Genomic DNA, 22500 nt, shown 5'->3' with positions numbered 1-22500 from the left:
TACTACTACTACTACTACTACTACTACTACTACTACTACTACTACTACTACTACTACTACTACCACAGCTACTAATTAAAAACACTAATACCACCACCACCACCACCACCACACATCATTCATCCTCCACTACAACAAAATAACACACACACACACACACACACACACACACACACACACACACACACACACACACACACACACACACACACACACACACACACACACACACACACACACACACACGTCTAAGAATACCACACGTACTGATACCTTTTAGCCCCCGGGACGCGCCGTGGTGGCCTGCGTGGGGACTCCAAAGGTCACGTGTGGGTGTGGGCGTGGGCGTACGGGCGTGTAGGTGTATTTACTTCATTATGATACTTGTTAGAATGAAAGGACTTCAATACACTGTCGTCTCTGTAATGTATTTCTGTCTAGTTTATTTTTTCCTTTCCTTCAGTTGATGTGTGTGTGTGTGTGTGTGTGTGTGTGTGTGTGTGTGTGTGTGTGTGTGTGTGTGTGTGTGTGTGTGAGAGAGAGAGAGAGAGAGAGAGAGAGAGAGAGAGAGAGAGAGAGAGAGAGAGAGAAACTAAGAGAAACTGATTTTTTTTCTTTTCTGTTTTTTTTTTTTTCCTCAATTTCCCGGCGGTCAGTTGAAGTTGTCTGGCTGTGATGGAGGAAACTTTTGATGGATCATTTCGAGTCTCTTCCACTTACTGTTATTGATGGTGGCGTTAGTGTTTTTATTACTCGGAGTGTGGCTTGACTGATGGCTGAGTCTGTATGTGGAAAATTACTCTCTCTCTCTCTCTCTCTCTCTCTGGGGAGATGGATAGTGGGATTATTTGTCCTGAAAAGTGGATGATTGAAATTTTATTGGTATGAGTGTTTGTTGTAGTGATAGTAGTAGTAGTAGTAGTAGTAGTAGTAGTAGTAGTAGTAGTACCCTTAATAACGATAGATAGCAGAATGGGTCTCTCTCTCTCTCTCTCTCTCTCTCTCTCTCTCTCTCTCTCTCTCTCTCTCTGATAGTAATGATGTTTAAGTCATAGTAATAGTAGTAGTGGTGGTGGTGGTCGTAGTAGTAGTAGTAGTAGTAGTAGTAGTAGTAGTAGTAGTAGTAGTAGTAGTAATGTTTAGTGGTAGGTTAGTGTTATTATTATTATTATTATTATTATTATTATTATTATTATTATTAGTAGTAGTAGTAGTAGTAGTAGTAGTAGTAGTAGTAATAGTAGTAACAACAGAACCAAGTTAATTAATGGATACAAATTGGAAACCATTACCACCACCATTAACGCCAATTAGAACTACAAATATATACCCTGAATAAAAAAAAAAGAAAAAAAGAAAAAAAAAAGATATCATCACCAGAAATATGACCATCACCAAAATTATCGCACTCTTAATAGCACCACCACCACCACCACCACCACCACCACCACTACCTACAACCATTACCAAAATTACCAGTGCTATTAAATTATTAAAAAACACGCCATTAGTACCTTGTTCGGAGGAAATACACGGACAAATACCTACATGTATTTAATGGGCCACTGTCAACACTCGCTCCTTCCCTCGTAACGTGAGAGGAAAAGCGTGTCCCGTTAAAAAGACGTAATTAGACAACGAATGAAGCGAATTGTTCTTACAGTATACCTAGAAACTATCTTTATTTACCTTGACTCACTATATTTCTCTACTTCCGGTTGTGTTGAGTGGCTGAGAGAGAGAGAGAGAGAGAGAGAGAGAGAGAGAGAGAGAGAGAGAGAGAGAGAATTCCAAGACCTTTCTCAACCTTTTATTCTTCGTTTTATTTCCTTTGTGTATCATTTTTCCTTCTATATCGTTTTTTTTTTTCCTTTTTTTCTCAAGTGAAATGAATGTCTCCTCCTCCTCCTCCTCCTCCTCCTCCTCCTCCTCCTCTTACTCCTCCTCCTCCTCCAATACGAGCAGCTGCGTTCCACGACTACGTAAATTTCCATTATTTTTTTTTCAATTTTTTTCCTTTCTCCTTTTCTTCTTTCTTTCCCAAACTAGCATCCCCTGCGGCACCTGCTTTGAGAGAGAGAGAGAGAGAGAGAGAGAGAGAGAGAGAGAGAGAGAGAGAGAGAGAGAGAGAGAGAGAGAGAGAGAGAGAGAGAGAGAGAGAGAGTTTAGGAGGGAAGTCAAAGAAGAAAAAAAAAAAATAAAAATGAGTTGGAAGGGAAGATGATGAGAGGAAACACAAAAGAATACAAAATTAGTTGAAATAATAATAATAATAATAATAATAATAATAATAATAATAATAATAATAATAATAATAATCGAGACCTTTAACGTTTTCAACAAAGAATTTTATCGAATAGAATTAGAAAAGTAACTGATTCTCTCTCTCTCTCTCTCTCTCTCTCTCTCTCTCTCTCTCTCTCTCTCTCTCTCTCTCTCTCTCTCTCTCTCTCTCTCTCTCTCTCTCTCTCTCTCTCTCTCTCTCTCTCTCTCTCTCTCTCTCTCTCTCTCTCTTTCTCATGACCTAGATCCGTCGGAACTTTAAAGCCCCATTTTTTTCTTTCCCAAAATAATTACGTTTTCATTGGTTATTTTTAAGTGGTCCATTGATTTTCCCTTCCCTCATATTTGCACTTGGTTATGTCACTCTCTTTATCGCCCCTTACCCCCTCCCTCTCTCCTTTCCCCTACTGTGCCTCGTACAGGATTTGGGGGGAATTTCTGGCACTCCTGACTGACTGGGCGGTTCTGGAGGGATTATAGAACTGACTGCACGAGAATTTCTGGTGAAACGATGAAGGGCAGTGAAAACAGTGAAAGGCAGTGAAGCGTATTGCACAGTTTTCCTTTATCCCTTTTCACTGTTCGCCGGGTTATTGTTCTGTGATTATAAAGCATTTCTGTGTATCTGAATTTTTTTTTTTTTTTTGTTTTTTTTTTTTTTTTTCTGGTTCTCTTATGGTTCTCTAATCATAAAACAGTCTTGAGTGTTTTGTTTTGTCTTTCTGGATATCTGTTTTTGTTTTCTTTGTTGTCCTTTATTGTTTTTATCGATTCTAGTATGGTTCTTTAATCACAAATCAATCTATGGTGTTTTTATTTTTTATTAGTTTTTTTTTTCGCCTTTCACTGGTGGTTGGGTGAATGTTCTTTAATTATGAGGGATTTCGAAGTGTTTATTTTCGTTTTTACAGCCACTTTTTGTTGTTTTACTGTCTCGTGTGGTTCTTTAGTCACAAATAAGTCTCATGTGTCACTAATAAGCGTTTTGCTGCTTCCATTCCTTGCTTTTGTTGTAGTCGTTTGATCATCACCTGTTCACCTGAATGCTAACGAGTTTTGTTCCTCCCCACAGGTGGTGCTGGTGTTCATCCTCAGTATTGCCTCTCTGATCATCTACTTCATTGATGCATCAAAGTAAGTACTACTCCCGTCTTATCTGCCGCCCCTCCCTCCCTCTGTTTCCATTATTAACGCCTCAGTTGCTGCAGCAGGTGCCCGCCGCCCCCGCCGCCCACCGCCCGCCACCGCACGCCACGTCCACTCATAAAGAAGTAAAACAGGAATTAAATTTAAAAAGCTGTTAGTTTTGTCATTAAATCTTTCAAATGGCAGTTTGAAATGTGATTGATTCTGTCTTTTGAGTCTTAGAAAGGTAATAAACCAAAAATCATGGTTTAAATTGCCTATTTAAAGCTTGAATTACGAATTGCAAAGCAAGTTAATAAATCTGACGAAAACACAGTTATTCCAGACTCTTTCAAAAAGAAAACTATTCATTGTGATGCAATCTAAAGAAATAAACTAGAAAATACTGTTATGTTTGCCTTGAAGTCCCAATCATTAGCTAAAGAGTCAATCTAAGGAAATTAAATCACTTTCTTTGTTTAGGTTTTTGTGTTCTTGGAAGTTAAATTACCGTCAAAGTGAACATTTTATTTTGTGTATTATTGAGTGGACTCCGTGACTCATTTACCGCGGAGAGGCTGTCACGTGGCGCTGTGTAGTGCAGAGGCGTGGCGGCGACACTGGCGGCGGCAGCGGCGGCGGCGGCGGCGTCACCCCTGAGCTCAGCGGGACATAGAAGGTTTTGTTAATGATTTTTGGCCAAGGTTCTTGATACTGTCACTGCCTCGAGTTTTTGTCTTTGATCACTCTGGGTCATTGCACCAGAGCGGCAGTGATGTAGTGTAGCACATTTTTCCCTAGACGGCCCGCCATTGTTTCGTTGTAGGGGTTTGTGTAGGTGTAGTGGTGAGAGTTCCAGTGTGTGCTGCCTCTCATGCTCTAGTGAGGCCACCAGTGCTAGGTCATGACTTATACTGTGAATCATGCAGGCGATACGAATGCATTTTTTCATGAAGAACCGAGTGTTTTTTTATGTATTGTCTTATGATTACTATTACTGCATTACTAAAGTCTTTATTTCACTAGGAATATAAAGGTGGAAGTCAAGATTACTGTGAGCAGCTATAGCTTGTTTTCACATCAGTGGTTCGCCCCTAGCCTCCAGCATGCCTCTGCCCTGCCCTCATAGCCCTTAGCCCGGCATTGCCTCAGCCTTGTCCTCTAGTCTTGCATTTTTACTTTGCTCTATTATTGTCATTCTTTTTATACTAGAGAGTAGCGGGAACAAGCGGGTTTTCTGCTGCCAGTGTCACACATCGGTGGTCGCCTCAGGGTAGTAGTGTTCAAGACCCTTTCATGGGATCCAACCCTTTGTTATTGGGATCTAACTTTATGTACCCTTTTTTGTCCCCCCTTATCTAGCTAGTCCCCTGCCACCCCCTGCCACCTGCCCCTTAACAGACCCCCTTATATAGCAATAGTCTTTTTTTCAGAGTTACAACGAGTCTGCCTGCCTCCTACTCACATTGCCCCCTGTCCCCTGTCCCCTACCCCTTGTCTTGCCCAGTGCCATCACCCCTTCCCCATCATATATGTTCCCTGCGGTCTCATTCTTCCCCAGATTGCTTGTTATTTCTTCTTTTACCCCAATTCTTGCTTGTGTAACCTTCGTCTCTTCTCCCCTTCTCCCCCTTTCCCTTGTTCCAGTGTCCCGGCTCTCCGTTCCTAACCCCTCGCCACCCCAAACCCCAAACGCTCTCCCCCCCCCCGTCATCTTCCCGTCCTTTCTGGCTATTGTCACCAGTCTCATTATTATCATCACGCCATTCACGGTCTGTATTCCCATCAAATAGCCATAAATGTTTTAATGTTATCCTTTTGTCCTCTTCTCTACCTCCTCTTCCTACCTCATCCTCCTCAGCGGCGGGGTGAGGGGAGGACAGGCTCTCCCCTCACCGATCCATACACAACCGTCTCTGTTCATCAGTCATCGTGTTCTCCTTGTTTTGTTTCTCCCATTGTTTTCACCACTGAGGTTTTCTTGGTGGTGGGCAAATGTGTACAGTTCACCTCCGTCATTCTCTCCTCCTCCTCCATCTACTTACCTCGTCCCCTCATGTCAGCGTCCCTCATTTTTGGTGTGTTCCTCAGGTGGAAGATTAACTGTCTTTTGTCCCCATGTCACCTCCTTCTCTCCGTCTTCTCCTCCTCCTCTCTCCTCTTCCTTCTTCTCCTCAAGCCTCCACTCAGCTCTCTTCATCCCTCCAGCACCCTCTCGTTCGGTCTCGCCCCTCACCACCACCACCACCACCACCACCACCACCACCACCACCACCACCACCACCACAACCACCACCACCACCTCCGCCGCCACACAGCACACAGAGGGTCAGCTTGAAGGCGCTGCTCTACGCCTTGTGTCGCCGCGCCTGTCGGCTCCCCTGTCATCCCTGGGTGGAGTGGGGCAGCTGAGCGGGTCCTTCCGTGGCGCCGTGCATCAGCCGGCCACGTGCATCACAGTGACGGAGGGAGCGTTGGCCAATAGTGGCTCCAATGAGGCGCTGAATGGGGAATGGAGGGTGGTATTGGCGGCGGCTGCGGCGGCGGCTTGGTGACGTCAGGAGCGTGTGTCTTCCGAGGTCACGCTCCGCCTGAAGCTTCGTTTAATATGAAGGGAAAATAAAGAGAGATGCTTCTCATATATTGGACGGCATAACTGCCTGGCTGAATGCCTCGCTGACTCCCGCACCAGCCCCCGTGGTGACGGCGACCAGAGGGGCTCACGGCGCCGCCACCAGGACGGAGCCGCGGCCAGGCTGTGTCTGGCCGTCGCCTGTCCCCGCCGCCGCCCGCTGGCGTGTCTGCTGAGACAGCCTCATGAGGTCCGTTGAGAAAAACGAGCTTTTCCGCAGCTCGCCAAAGCGACCAATATATCACTGAGGACCACCGGGAATTCTCATACAGTTTCAATAAATATCAGTTACACCCGAGTGACCGAACCCTTGAGGTGCCGCCGCTCCGCCGCCCCGCCAACCTGCCACCCCGCCAGCCCGACGCCCCGCCCAGCCCACCACCCGACACGCCCACCTCACCACACACACACACACACACACACACACACACACACACACACACACACACGTCGCTGAGTGTAAACAGACACACCAATATTTACTCTCGGCCAAGGTGAAAGAAAGGCGCCTCAGCTCATCGCGGCGCGGCAGGAGGCGGTTCCTTGTCACCGCTGAGGAAGCACAGCACGCCAAGCCCTGCCAGCAGTATGCCCCGCACCAACACGCGGCACCTGCACCTGGTGCCTGGCTGCCACTATACTAACTTTGATCTACTAACTTGTCACTAACCTCCCGCCAACTCTAACCTCGAGCCACAAGCCAACCCTCCAGGCACACTCAGTGGCGGGAGGAAGCCACGGAAGAAAGGAACGGAGAGGCGCTCGCCCTAAAACAAAAGAGCAGCGCTTGTGATGCAGGAGTGTGTTGTTGACTCGCTCCTGTGTGTGTGTGTGTGTGTGTGTGTGTGTGTGTGTGTGTGTGTGTGTGTGTGTGTGTGTGTGTGCATTCGAGAGAGAGAGAGAGAGAGAGAGAGAGAGAGAGAGAGAGAGAGAGAGAGAGAGAGAGAGAGAGAGAGAGAGAGAGAGAGATATTAATGACAGTTCCATAATTCGTTCCACTTCTCTCGCAATAAATTTCGATCATGTCACGTCCCAAACACATATCACAGAAAACGGTGGATGAGATCACGAGTGTCATAAACTTGTATAAAACTCACAAAACTGTAATGATCACGTCAGTCCCTTTAATCCCTTAGCCTAGAGACACGGAATGACCAGTAATGGCTAGAACCTTCACGAATAAGGTTAGGATCTAGCAGCACCATAGACTGAACCTCCTTAGCCAATAGGAAGAACTTGTAGAAGATAAACTAGAGGTAAATGTAACGATTAATTCACTAAAAGTACTAAAACAGGTGTAACAGGCAAGTAAGGATGTTCATCGTTACCTGAACAAGTTACCTGTGTGTTTGGACTCACCTCAACAAGTTGCCTGTATCCCTCAACTCACCTGTGTTACTTTTACCTGTGTTGCTGCATTGTGACTCATCGTTTCTTCCCATTGCTGAGGATAATAATAATAATAACAACACTAACACAATGGAACAGGGAAATCGTCACGGGTCTCAGAAAAAAATGTCCTTAAAACTGTAGAAGTATATTGTGTTTTCATGTATTCAGGAAAATGTCCCTAAAACTATATAAGTACATTGTATTTTAACCTAACCAAAAAAAGTCCCTAAATCGTCACATGTCTCTCAGAAAAATATCCCTAAAACTGTAAAGGTACATTGTGGTTTATTGATTGCAAGAAAATATCCCTAAAACTTAAGCAGTAGGCCTACCTTGTGTTTTTAACGTAACCAAGAAAAAAAATGCCCCTAAAACTGAAGAAATACATTGCGTTTTTCATCTATCTACGAAAAATTGTCCCTAAAACTACAGAAATCCATTGTGTTTTCATGTTTGCAAGAAAATATCCCGTAAACTAAAGGAGTCCATTGTGTTTTCATGTTTGCAAGGCGTGAGGGAAGACAGAGCACCACTACATCACGCCTTCCTCACCGCCTCTCCTACTCGTTTGTCTAAATTTTATCCAGCAAGTGTCGTGGCTCGTGACGCAGTGAGGAGGAAGGGAATGCCGTGCCGAGCTTCACTAACTCCCCCGTGTTGTCAGTCAGGCAGGCGGCGAAGAGGGAAACGTTACATCACCTCAGGAAGTCAATTTGTTTTTTTTATTTCTCAACATTCCAGCTGTTGAATATGTGGGAGTGAAATAATTGGGGTTCTTTTTTATGGAACCTCGACTTTTGGGGTTCTTTTTTATGGTACCGACTTTTGGGACGCTTGAAATGAGTGGGTTCTCTTTATGGAGCTTCGACATTTGGGACACTTGAAATGGTAGCTTATGGTAGGAGGGTTCTTTGTCTCATAACTCCAATTGTAAACATCTCCAAATAAGCCCAGGAAGTTTTTTTATACTTTATAACTCGAAGTATTGAATACCCTAAAGAAGAATAAGTGAAAATTAATTGTTTATCTTAGAACTGAAAATATTGAAGATCCAAAAAAGAAAAGGAGAAATTTTTGTTTACCCCAGAACTGAATGTATTGAAGATCCAAAAACAGAATGGGAGAAAATTTTGTTTACCTTAGAACTGGAAGTATTGAAGATCCAAAGAATAATAAGTGATTTTTTCATTCATCTTATAACAGGAACTATGGAAGAACACATAAAGAATAAGAGAAGCTTTTTGTTTTATCTTAGAATTGAAAATATTGAAGATCCAAAAGAAGAATAAGAGAACATTTTTCTTATTTCAGAATTAAAAGTATTTTCATCTTAGAACTGGAAGTGTTGAAGGTTAAAAAAAGAATAAGAAAAGTTTTTATTCGTCTAATAAGTTGAATGTTGAAGATCCAAAAAGAAGAATACGAGAACTAGAATTGTTGAACCTCCCAAAGAAGACTAAGAGAAGTTTTTATGTATCTTAGAACTAGAAGTGTAGAAGTTCTAAAGAATAAAAAAAGTTTTATTTATCTTAGAACTGGAATTGTTGAATCTTTTCGAAGCGTCACAAAAGGAAGGTCTTCTTTGTCCTGAAACTCAAACTGGTGAATGTATGGAAGTAACGTGGACAGGAGGGTTTGCTACTCTTATTTACCTTTATATTACCCTCTTCGAACCTGTACTGAGCCTCTACAAACAGAGTACAGGAGGTTCAAACACTCCACATAGCCTTCTTGAATCCTTTTGAACTTATCTCACACACACACACAAAAAAAAAGAGACAGAAAAATGAAAAAAAGTAAGGTGTGTTCTTATTTCCTCTTTATGACCTGACCTCTGCTTGACCTCCGCCTCTGCTATCAGTGTATAAATAAACACATAAAGGATATACTTCATAAACCTTCTGAAAACACCATGCAATTACCGTGCTAAACCCTTTGAGGCACACACCTGGAAGTGCTGCGTGTGTGTGTGTGTGTGTGTGTGTGTGTGTGTGTGTGTGTGTGTGTGTGTGTGTGTGTGTGTGTGTCCGATATTTATCTTCCTTTTTCTCTTCGTTTGTTTTTTATATCATTTCATCTTCCCTCCGATAACTTCATTTTTTTTTTCCGATTACAAAAATATGACACTAGAAAAACAAACACCAAACAACAATGACAATGACAACAACAAGCAAAACTGAAAAAAAAAAGAAAACCAGGATTAGCAGCAGTAACAGAAAACGGGATAAGGAATAGAAAGAAAACGTAACACACACTTCTCAAACTCTTCAAGTCAGTGGAAGGTTTTTATGCGAGAAAGAATCTGTCTTTGTCTTAAGGGCTGAATCTCGCCCAGCATCCAAGTCACGCTCCTGCCCTTTGTTGAGAGAGAGAGAGAGAGAGAGAGAGAGAGAGAGAGAGAGAGAGAGGAGGGGGGATGAATGACAAAGAAAGCACGGCAGAAATTAAAAGAAAAGAATAAACTAAGATAAGAAGAGAGAGAGAGAGAGAGAGAGAGAGAGAGAGAGAGAGAGAGAGAGAGAGAGAGAGAGAGAGAGAGAATGACAAAGAAAGCACGAATGAAAAGAATAAAGAGAAAGAATAAAGAAAGAATAGAGAGAGAGAGAGAGAGAGAGAGAGAGAGAGAGAGAGAGAGAGAGAGAGAGAGAGAGAGAGAGAGAGAGGGGAGGGTTAATGACAACGAAAACACGGCAGAAATGAATAAAGAAAAGAATAAATTAAGATAAGAAGAGAGAGAGAGAGAGAGAGAGAGAGAGAGAGAGAGAGAGAGAGAGAGAGAGAGAGAGAGAGAGAGATCGTAAGAGGAATTAACTGAACAAAATAAATAACGAAAACGAGGAAAATAGAGAATGGACGACCGGTTCAGAGAGAGAGAGAGAGAGAGAGAGAGACGGCCTTAATTACTGTATTGCTGTTCGCCGCTGCCAGACGCGTGCTTGTTTACATCACTGCCAGGGTCGTGGTGGTGGTTGTCGTACTTGCTGATGGAGGGTGGAGGGGAGTGGGGCTGAGGGGAAGGGGCGTCTTGAATCTCCATTTTGTTGACTTGTTCTTCTATTTATTTTTTTTTGTCGTGTCTTTGTTTTTTTTTATCCTTTGCTGGTCTTTATTGTTTTCCTTCTATTTTGTCTTCTTTTTCTTTTTCTTTTCTTTTTCTTTCTTTTTTCTTTCTTTTCTTTCTTTCTTTCGTTCTCTTTCTTTTTCATTTTCATATCTTTCTTTCTTATCTTTCTTTTGTTTCTATATTTCTTTTTTTTTTCGTTTTGTTTGATTGTTTCTTTCTTTTTCTTCCTTTCCGTTTTGCTTTTTCGTTTTTCTTTGTCTTTTTCTTGTTTTTCTCTCCTTCCTTATTCTTTTACTAATGTTTTTACTAATGCGTCCTTTATTTCTTATCTTTTTCCGTTTTTCTTTGTTTTTGTCTTCTTTTCCTTGCTTTTCTCTCCTTCCATGTTATTTTTTATTCGTTTCTTTGGTCAGTTATGTCTCGTCTCTTTTTCTTCCTTGTAACTTTCCCTTTTATTTATTTCCCCTTCCTTTCTAATTCTCCCTTTCTAATTCTCCCTATGATTTATTTCTGAAGTTTAATGTTATTTTTTTCCTCACTATCCTTCACGTCTCCTCTTCACATTCTTCCTCCAGTCACATCTTCATATAAATCGTCCTTGATATATTTCCTTTCCTTCTCGTCTGGTTCATGAATTCCTCCTCTGATTTATTTCTCTATTTCTCAAGTTTCGAGTGAAAATATTTTCTCAGATTCTTTCATTTCCGGCTGTCGATTTTTTTTTCCTATTTTTCCTTCTTCCATTAAAATTGATTTCTATTTTTCAAGTTTCGAGTAAAATATTTCCTCAGATTCTTTAATTTCTAATTGTGGATTTTTTTTTCTTTTATTTCTTCTTCCATTAAATTTTCTTCTTTATTTTTCAAGTTTCACGTAAAAAATTTTCTGAGATTCTTTCATTTACAACTAATTTTTTTTCGTGTTTTTTCTTCTTCCATTAAATTTTCATCTCAGTATTTCAAGTTTCGAGTAAAAAATTTCCTTCAGATTCTTTCATTTGCAACTATCAATTTTTTTTCCTATTTTTCCTTCTTTCATTAAACTTTCATCTCTATATTTCAACTTTCGAGTAAAAAATTCCTTCAGATTCTTTCATTCACAACTATCGATTCTCTCTCTCTCTCTCTCTCTCTCTCTCTCTCTCTCTCTCTCTCTCTCTCTCTCTCTCTCTCTCTCTCTCTCTTTTACCTTCCATCCTTAAAATCTTCACAACGTACAGATTTTTCACATTTCTGTAAGAATTTTCCACTATCTTTTCCTGACTACCGATATATTCTCCTTTTTCTTCATGTATCCTTTCAATTTTCCACGAGCTCTTTCCTCCTCTTCTTCACAACTCCCGCGCTTGCGTCCGTCTGTCTCCGTGTGCCTTTAGGAGTGTCTTGGCGCCGGGGGGAGTGTCACGTGGCCTGCGTCTGGAGATTTAGAGGAGGGCTTAATGGTGTGATTTGTCTGTGTTCCCCTCGTCTCTCTCTCTCAGTCTCTCTGTCTCCTTTACCCTTCCACCTCTCCATCTTCCTCGTTTTGCTCTCTCTCTCTCTCTCTCTCTCTCTCTCTCTCTCTCTCTCTCTCTCTCTCTCTCTCTCTCTCTCTCTCTCTCTCTCTCTCTCTCGTATTACGTCTATTTATCTTAATTTATCTGAGTTTTCTTTCTTTTTCTCATTTTTCTATTTTTTTCTGATATTCTCTCTCTCTCTCTCTCTCTCTCTCTCTCTCTCTCTCTCTCTCTCTCTCTCTCTCTCTCTCTCTCTCTCTCTCTCTCTCTCTCTCTCTCCTCTCGCAGTCCCTCTTGCACTGGCTCCATTTAACTCAGAATTAAAAGCACTTTATCTTTTTCGCGGAACTTTGCCAGTAACTAGAGATACGTGTATTTTCCGTGGCGGCGGCTGTAAAATACAATACTAACGCCGCAGTGCTCGCCGAGGTGGTGGTGGTGGTGGTGGTGGTGGTGAAAGTTACTGGCGTTTGCTAATTTTCCGGGTTTTTGCTTCAGTTTAGGAGTAATTTTTGTCTTTTTTTTTTGTGGATTAGGAATGAATGTGTTACTTGAAATAGGAGTGTCTGTGTGTGTGTGTGTGTGTGTGTGTGTGTGTGTGTGTGTGTGTGTGTGTGTGTGTGAAGGTTATATAATTAATTGCGTGAGTGAGTGGTTTATTGATTGCATGATTGATGAATTGACTGACTGACTGACTGATGGATTGCTTAACTGTCTCACTGGCCGATTAACTGATTGGCAGGAAGACTGACTAACTACTTTACCGATTGATTAACTGAATTACTCACTGATTTATGGATTAACTCTTTGACTAACTGGCTAATTGAGTCATTTTCTCTCAAACTGATTACCTGACTCACTAACCTCAAGACACTCGCTCAAAAATCACCAAACGGAAGCCAAGGTAAACATTTAAACCTCACCAGATGACTAACTTAACCTATCCTAACCTGACTAGTTAATTTCAAGACAATCACTCAAAAATCACCAAACCGAAGCTAAGGTAAACATTCAAAGCTCACCTGACTAATTAATATCAAGACAGTCACTCAAAGATTCAAAGCTCACCTGATGACTACCTGACTAATTGATATCAAGACTCTAAGATCACCAAACTGAAGCTAAGGTAAACATTCAAAGCTCACCTGATGACGACCTAACTAATTAACATCAATGCATCACTCAAAGCTCACCAAACCGAAACTAACAAGAATTCAGACCTCACCTGGCAAGAACACCCTCGCATTTAACACCTGTCCTGATACACCTTGTAAACAACCCGCTAAGACAGACTGAAGAGAGAGACACGACACGACACGAAGGCCATCTGGCGGCGCCCTCCGTACTACTCCTAAAAGTTCATACCTGGGCAACATAAAGCACAATAACGCCCTCATTAGCGTCAGGTGAAGTAGCAGGTGCGGGCGCGGCAGGTAATGAGCTCCGGGTGCAGGTGTCGCGCAGACTGTTGGGGGAAGGAGCTGCTTGAAAAGGTGTGATTAATGGCGACTGGTAATTTGAGTTCCTTTGGCTGGGAGACGCCACGCCACGCCACCACACGCCACGCCACGCCACGCCACGCCACGCCAGAGTCAGTGTAGTGTCTTGGCCGTGGTGAGAGAGAGAGAGAGAGAGAGAGAGAGAGAGAGAGAGAGATTTAGTGCTTCTCATTAAAGCAAAATTATACACGTGCGATTATAGTGTGAAATTTTACGTATTATGAAAGCTGCTACTACTACTACTACTACTACTACTACTACTACTACTACTACTACTACTACTACTACTACTACTACTACTACTACTACTACTACTACTACTACTACTACTACTACTACTACTACTACTACTACTACACACACACACACACACCGCGTAGTGTAGTGGTTAGCACGCTCGACTCACAATCGAGAGGGCCGTGTTCGAGTCCCGGTAAGCGGCGAGGCAAATGGGCAAGCCTCTTAATGTGTGGCCCCTGTTCACCTAGCAGTGAATAGGTACGGGATGTAACTGGAGGTTGTGGCCTCGCTTTCCCGGTGTGTGTTGTGTGTTGATGTGGTGTCAGTCCTACCCGAAGAGCGGTCTATGAGCTCTGAGCTCGCTCCGTAATGGGGAAGACTGGCTGGGTGACCAGTAGACGACCGAGGTGAATTACACACACACGTAATAAGCATAAATCTAAGGAAAAGTATGACAGTTTGGCATTAAAACATGAGCCATTATGAACTGCAGTCGTGCAAAGAAAAGAGAAATAGAAGTGACACACACACACACACACACACCTGTCCTTTACAATTATCAAGCCACTCCACACCTGACGGAGGCCACTCACCTTCCAACTCCTCCTCCTCCTCCTCCTCCTCCTTATCTCCTTATCATATGCCACTCCTGACTCCACTTCCTCTTCCCTCTTGTTATCCTCTCATTATCGTCATTATTCCTCATTTTCTTTCATCAATAATTACGTTTCTTTTTCGCCCCAGGGTAGAGTGTGTTATCAGAATACCAACATGAGGTTCACAATACTTCCCTTCTTTCAACTCTCGCCTCTCTGTTCGTGTGTCATAAAACTGGAATTCAAACTTCACTCCTCTTATTTTTGGGGCACGTTTTCTCTCATGTGTTTCTCCTGTTCGTCGTTTTCTTTTGTCATTATTTAAATATTAACTTTTGTATTTATTTATTTTTTCTTTCTTGTTTTTTTATTTTGAATTCCAGTTTTTGTTTTTGAAGATTTTTTAATATTTTTCTTATTTCTTTTCTATTGATTTTTTTTATTCTAAGCAACGTACTTTTCCAAACTTTTCTCTTTACGTATCCTTAAAGAGTCGGATTCTTTTCTCTCATCAACTTCGGATATTCATTTCAAACTTTCTTGCCTTAATTTCTTTCATGTACTTTTATCTCACAAATTTTCGAGTTGAGAAAGGACGTTGTGTATTTTTCTCTTAAGTTCTTTATTTTCCTCTTTCTTTATGTATATTATTCATGTGACATTCGTTCCCTTCCTTTCCTTTCATTTCCTTTCCTTTCCTTTCTTTCCCTCTTTTTCTTTCCTTTCCTTTCCTCTCCTTTCTTTTCCTTTTTCTTTCCTTTCCTTTCCTTTTCTTTCCTTTCCTATTTTTTTCCTTTCCTTTCTCTTCCTTTCCTGTCCTTTTCTTTCCTTCCTTTCCTGTCCTTTCTCTTTCTTTACTGTCCTTTCATTTCCTTTCCCTTTCTTTCCTTTTCTTTTCTTTTCTTTCTTTCCTTTCCTTTCCTTTCCTTTTTCTTTCACTGCATTTCCTTACGTCTCTCTATTTCTGTGTTATTTCTCATCTCATTTTTCCTCCACACATTTTTCTTCCTTTTCATATCATAGTCATATCTTCGTCTCCTCTCCTCTCCAATCTTAGTCACGCCGCGTTTGTTTTCCTTCCACTAACTGTTTTTAATTTCACTCCTTAATTAATTGACTTTCCTCCTTCCCCTCAGCCCCTCCTCTCATTAACGTGCTTACGACTTGACCGCGCGGCTCAGACTCCATCACTGCACCCCCTCCCTTCGTCATAACACCGCCCGGAAACTCACCTAGACTCGGATTCTCAAATATTTCTGCGCTTCACCTTCACTATTTCAAAAGGGCTTGATTTAAATTAATACGAGTTTTTTTTTTTTTAGAGGTTTTTACGGTTCTAGAGGTAGAGTGACAAGATTTCTACAGTATTACCTGGAGAAACACTCTTAAAAACCTCGCTAATCATCTGTGTGGCCTTGGAAATAGTTGTGGTGAGAGAGCAAAGCGTTTCTGAGTACAGACCTCATTCATCCACCACTGCGCCACACTACGCCACATCAACACCACACCACACCACACTAGACCACACCACACCACCACACCATACCACACCACACCACACCACACCACACTAAACCACACTAGACCACACAACACTAGGCCACACCACACCACATCACACCACACCACACCACACCATCACCATCACACGATCACCACTGTCCCAGCTTACGAACGTGATTTATTGATATCTCCGGGTCACAAACGATAAAAACTGTAAAATGACTCAAATAAACGAGCTTTGCATTACGAACATCAGGTTACGAACAGTGGAAACTTAAAAGAACGAATACTTTTTTTAATTATGAACATCAGGATACGAATTATTGTTATTATCATTACTATTATTTTTTTATTAATTCTCATCATTATCATCATCATTTACATTATTTCCATTATCATCTCCTCCTTCTCCTTCTCCTTCTCCTCCTCCTCCTCCTCCTCCTCCCTCCTCCTCCTCCTCCTCCTCCTCCTCCTCCTCCTCCTCCTCCTCCTCCTCCTCCTCCTCCTCCTCCACCATTACGACCACCTCATCACAATACGTGTTCCCTATCCAAGCCCCTCCATCTTCCCTCTTCATCTTCTTTCCTGTGTGTGTGTGTGTGTGTGTGTGTGTGTGTGTGTGTGTGTGTGTGTGTGTGTGTGTGTGTGTGTGTCCTTCCCCTTGACGAGTTCTCTTCTCTCTAATTTCACCCGTTCCTTTTTCCCCATCTCTCCTCCCTGTGTCAGTGTGATGTGTGGTCTCTTGGCTTTATTTTTCATTATTTTTCATGTTTCCTTTACTGTGCTGTGTGTTAAGGGCCAGCCGGCTGTCTCTCTCTCTCTCTCTCTCTCTCTCTCTCTCTCTCTCTCTCTCTCTCTCTCTCTCTCTCTCTCTCTCTCTCTCTCTCTCTCTCTCTCTCTCTCTCTCTCTCTCTCTCTCTCTCTCTCTCTCTCTCTCTCTCTCTCTCTCTCTCTCTCTCTGCTAATTTCGTCTCTCTTGTCCTCTCTTTCAAATCCCTTCTCTTTCTCTTCCCCTTCTTCATGGTAACGCTTCTTTTCCTCCTCCTCCTCCTCCTCCTCCTCCTCCTGATACTCCATCTCTTCTTTTTCCTGCTGTACCGTCTCTTCCTCTCTTAATGAATATCATCTCCTTTCTTCTCTTATTCTTCCTTCAACTGGTATCCCTTCTCCTCCTCCTCCTCCTCCTCCTCCTCCTCCTCCTCCTCCTCCTCCTCCTCCTCCTCCTCCTGATACTCCATCTCTTCTTTTTCCTGCTGTACCGTCTCTTCCTCTCTTTGCTAATATCATCTTCTCTTTCTCTTCCTGTATGCCTCCTATTCTTCCTTCAACTGGTATCCCTCCTCCTCCTCCTCCTCCTCCTCCTCCTACTCCGGCTTAATGGCACTTCTTGTCTTCCTTTGTGGTCGGTAATTGCACGCTAGTCCTTCACCATCCTACTAATTGTCTCATTGTCAATCCTACAGCTTCCCTTTTTCCTCTCACGTCACCCTTTACGTCCCAACCACGTCTCTCTCATCCCCCTCCCCCCCTCGCTCTCTCTCTTCACTCGTTAACAAGTCCCTCTATCTATTATCTTTATTAAATTCTTGTTTCTTTTCGTCTTTTTCTCGTTTTTTGTTAAGTTTTGTGTTTTTTTTTTTTGGTGTGATTGGATTAAAATGTCCTTGTTTTTTTTTTTTTTTCTTTTTCTTCTTTTCTAGTCTTGTGTGTGTTAGTTGGTCAAAGTGTGTTTTGGATTGTGTGTCTGTTTGCTTTGTTTGTTGGTTATTGTTTATCTTTGTGTGTGTGTGTGTGTGTGTGTGTGTGTGTGTGTGTGTGTTTGGTGCAACTGTGATATTTGTTTGTGAGTTTGTGTGTTGGTGTATTAGAGTAACACACACACACACACACACACACACACACACACACACACACACACACACACACACACACACACACACACACACACACACACACACACACACACACACACACACACACACACACACACACACACACATTACAGATATAATCTCACCTGTTCATCTGACATTAATACCTCACACACCTGCCATTCGCTCCCTTAATTAACTAACATTACGTAATTACTAATGACAGAATCTAATATAAGAGTTACTAAAAACCTCGTATTTACATCGTTATATTTTCTTATTTTCTTTTTCTATAATTCGATCGTAAAATTTTTGAACTTTTTCAGGTCTACTTTTTTTTATTTTCATTTGTTTCTTTTTATTTCGTCTGTTTCATGAAAATTTGCAACACCTTCGTTACTATAAATTACTTGTGCCGTCACGTTCAATCTCTCACTTATATGCGTGCAAACGAACCATTTTGGAACACGGAATATTTTTTTTTTTTTTTTGTCACTCCAGAATTCCTTTGAAACGCCCACTCACACACACACACACACACACACACACACACACACACACACACACACACACACACACACACACACACACACACATGTACTAGTATGGTTCTATTTTTTACTTTATGTATTGTATCGTTTGTCAGTCATTTTTGTTGTACTGTGTGTGTGTGTGTGTGTGTGTGTGTGTGTGTGTGTGTGTGTGTGTGTGTATTGTCCTCTCATTTACCATGCATTATTATCAATCATGCATTATTATCGACCATTCATTTCTTTCATTCCTCATTTTTTTTTTGTCATTTTCTCTCAATTTATCTCCTTCCATCCATATCGCCATCTATTATCTTCTCTTTCCCCATATTCAACTCATATTTATCCTATCATGACCTTTATATCTACCTTACCTTGCCTTACCTCACCTCACCTTACCTTACCTAACCTAACTTCACCGTACCTTACCAAACTTTTTTCCTCGTCGTCTTTACAATTTTTATACTCCATGTTATATTTTACTTATGGCTTGCTGGTCTGCTTCTCCCTCTCCCCTCGTACGTCTTACTGCTTGTCACGTGGTTCTTTGTACGTGCTTCATGCTTCACCCTCGGCTTCCTCCCCCCTTGCCGTGCCTTGCCGTGTCCTGCCGTGTCCTGCCGTGCCTCACCTCCCTATCACATCACATACATCACTACTCTTAACGTCCTTTGTTCCTCGTCCTTTATCCTCACCTTCTTACCTCCCCTTTTCATACTCGTCCTCTTCACAGTTCGCTCCCTCCACATTTACTAAATTACTCCCCCAGGTTACTCTTCCCTTCTCTCCCTCGCAGAGTGTGGCAGCTTCTCCTGGCGGCTTGGCAGTAGCAGTCTTGTGTGTCCCCTCGGCCTCATTCCCTTGGTGGTTTAAGGCTCATTAATACCATTCCCCATTTTGCTTCCCCTTCCCCATTCCTCCCCGTGGCCCTTTGCTCCCCCAGTACCACCTGCAGGGTCGCCCAGGGTGCCACCACTGATGTGTGCCATCCTCACTGCCCACAATCTTTAATCATTCTAGTTTGTAATGACTTTTTTCCATCTTTACTGTTGTTCAGGCTGTGTTTGGAGGAAGGGGCGCTGCTGTCCCGGCCGCCACCCCCCTCCTCCCATCTTCTGTCACCTGTCTCCCTCCCAAGCTATATATATTTTTCTTGGAGATGAATCATTAATATGCATAGCTCCCTTATCTGTCGTTAAATACACGTGCCTATTATATACCTACATGTGTTCTTTTCTCCTTCCAGTATGTAAGTTTGACACCACATTCCCAAGGTCAGTCAGTCAGTAGCTCTTCGTGTGTTAGGTTTCTGGTTGTACTATGCATTTTCTTTACGTCATTATTACTCTTATTATCTTGGACTGTATATCACCGTTCTGTTTTCTGTGACTGCCAGCGTTTTGGTTTACTGCAAGTGTCGGTGCGCCGCTGCTCTCGCTTGGCTGTACTAGAAGCTCAGTAGATGCCGCACGCTGACCGCGCCGGTAGAACAGCTGTAGTGGTCACCTGTGTGCACTGTGTGGTACGCGGTCACACCCAGATCACGCACGCTCAAGGGCACACTGTGGAGAGAACATGACGTAATGCGCTTACACACACACACACACACACACACACACACACACACACACACACACAGCGCCTACATAGTTACCGCAGGAGCTGTCTCGCCGCTCTTCCGCTTCCCTGACACATCCTTGCATTATCAAGCTTCCGACTCAGTTTTCTTCGTGTCACCGGAACCTGAAGTCACGTGTCGCCGGGGAATGTGGCGCGGCTGCTGCGGAAGGGGAGGACGAGGGCGACAGCAGAGTGACGCGCCGCACTGCATACGTCGGGGAGCATCTGTGAAGGAAGGAGCCAACACCTGCAGCACCAGGAAGACACAAGGATGTCGCATTTGGCTGTTGTTTTATATTTCCTAGCAAGACCATTTTTTGCTTGATGCTAGGATGATGTAGTTGCTTACATGCGCGTGCGCAAAGTTATATCTTCACACACACACACACACACACACACACACACACACACACACACACACACACACACACACACACACAGCCGTCTCGCGAAGCCATTGTCGCCGCCAAGACGAAGAGACGGCACAGCGGAAGCACGTAGGCCGGCAGTAGGTAGGCTGCGGGGGGGGTAGAGGCTCCCTGCAGCCGCCCCGCGACACGCTTATCACTGCACTAACCGTACCTTGGCGACAGGCAAGTAGCATGCGCACGTGTTTCACAAATGCAGTAGCTAATTGCTTTGTCATAGTTTCCTCGTGCAACTTTCTGCGATGCTCACACGAAGACACTCCCTGCCGCCAAGGAGGCGCCTTGACACTGCCCCCATGCCGCGGGGTGAGTGCCTAAGTGCCGGAGTGCCGGAGTGGAGGCAGTAGGGTGGGTGTGGGTGTCACCAGCACCACTTGTAGCCTCAGCACCCCGAGGCGGCACGGCAGGCTGGCCACGCCTCGGGATTGCACGTAGTGGCGGCACCAATAGTTCTTACTAAAGGATGGCGACGCCGCCACCTCCATTTTTCAGCGCCATCCGGGAGCCGCAACACTGCTCGGGTTCCCGGCGTGGCCTGGCCGCCTGGCCGCCTGGCCCGCCTCCAGGGACCTGTTGCCCTCAAGTCAACACTTTCAGGAAGTTACTTTGGTGATGGTGATTTTTTACCTCCTAAGTTCATGCTTTTTCTTTCAGAATTTACAAAGTTGAATTAATGCAGTTGTTTTGTTTGTGGGATGTGTTTAGTGGGTGAGGTGCGGCGCTGTCGGTGGCCTCACCGCCGCGGCCCGCCAGGTATATCAATTGCTGCTTAGTTATCCACAGTATTCAGACAGCCTTCTAATTCTGTTTTCCTTCGTGCCACGCCCTGATAAACCTCACACAACGGCGTGTGGAGCCTAATTGTGGCCAGCTCTCATAAAGCGCGCCGTGAAGACTCTTAAGAATACCAGTAACGGGGCCAATTCTCGTTTTTTGGGAGTGTTCATCATTCTCCTTTGTAAGCCGCTGAAAAAAAAAGTAAAAGACAAGAAAGGCAAAAAAAAAAAAAAAAAAAAAAAAGCCAATCCTCTTTCCAGTCTTTGTGTTCGGCGAATGAGTTACGGCACCAACCAGACCCTCCCATCCCGCCAGGCCCAGAAACACCCCCCAGAGCACCCCAGTAACACCCCAGTACCACCCCAGAAATACCCCACCCAGTCTTTCCCTGTGACGAGGAGCGGGGCGTGTCTCGGGGATGAAGGGAAGTCCTCAGGTGCGAGCAGGTTACCGATAATCAATAGCTTGTGTTACTTGTCGACGTATTCAAGTTGTGTATGAAGCAGCGAAGGGCGTGACGCAGCTTCTTAGGGCCTCGTTGTGTGTCTAAGCTGTTCCTCCTTCAGCCTGGTTATGAGGAGAGAGTAAGCGTGGGAGAGAGACAGGAAAGTAAGGGGAATGAAGAAAAGCGAATAGAAGTAAGCATAAGAGCGAGATAAAGGTGTATATGAAGAAATAAGGAATAGAGATGAAAGGTGAAAGTGGAGATAGCAGTAAATATAAGAAGCGAAGGAGAAATAGGAAAATAGGAAAACGGAGATAGTAAGAAGGTTTAGGAAAGCATATAAAGGGGGAACGAAAATTATGTAAGTTGCTAAACAAATAAAAACAAATTGCGTGGATGAATAGACACTGAATAACAAAGAACAATGAACAATGAATAGAATGAAAACAAGACTACAGAAAAAACTAAACACAGACAAAAAAATAAAGAAAAATAAAAAGACGTTAGTGTAAATGATATACTGGACAACAAGAAAAGTAAATAAGAAGGAAAAAACAAATGAAAATAAAAAAAATCGCTAAATGAAACGAAACAGAGGAAAATAATTAAAGCACACAGGTAACAGGTGAAAATCCGATATCAACCCTTTCAATACTGAGACCCATTTTTTACCTTGATTTTTGGGTATGATTAGACAATTTTACTTGCATTAGGAAGGGTCTATGAAGGTCAGAAGATTAATGGCCAGAGTCTTTGCTATTTTAATCCCAACAAATGTTCCTGAAGCTGTATAAAATCACTAAATAGTAACCAGAATGAATATGAAAACGCGTCCTGGTACTGAAGAGATAAAGCTTACCTGGCGAGAAGATTACCTCCCCTCCATATACACCACCACTACCACCACCACCAATCAGGGCACAGAGCAGATGTCGCGCGGGAACTTAGAATCTGTTTGACCCGAAAATAGTCACAGTAATTATGGAGATTGATAAAAGTT

At 43.0% G+C, this 22500-nt stretch overlaps 1 protein-coding gene across 1 annotated transcript in view; it reads left to right on the top strand.

The window, feature by feature from the left end:
- LOC123519683 (calcium-activated potassium channel slowpoke-like) overlaps positions 1-22500 on the top strand; it is a 253402-nt gene that overhangs the window by 118188 nt on the left and 112714 nt on the right. The window contains 2 exon segments of the mRNA XM_045281184.1: positions 3356-3417; positions 19477-19479. Coding sequence (XP_045137119.1) covers positions 3356-3417; positions 19477-19479 — 65 coding nt within the window.

The sequence above is a fragment of the Portunus trituberculatus genome, chromosome 45 (genome assembly GCF_017591435.1).
Source record: "Portunus trituberculatus isolate SZX2019 chromosome 45, ASM1759143v1, whole genome shotgun sequence".
NCBI lineage: Eukaryota > Metazoa > Arthropoda > Malacostraca > Decapoda > Portunidae > Portunus > Portunus trituberculatus.
This window is presented reverse-complemented; position numbering and strand designations above follow the sequence as displayed.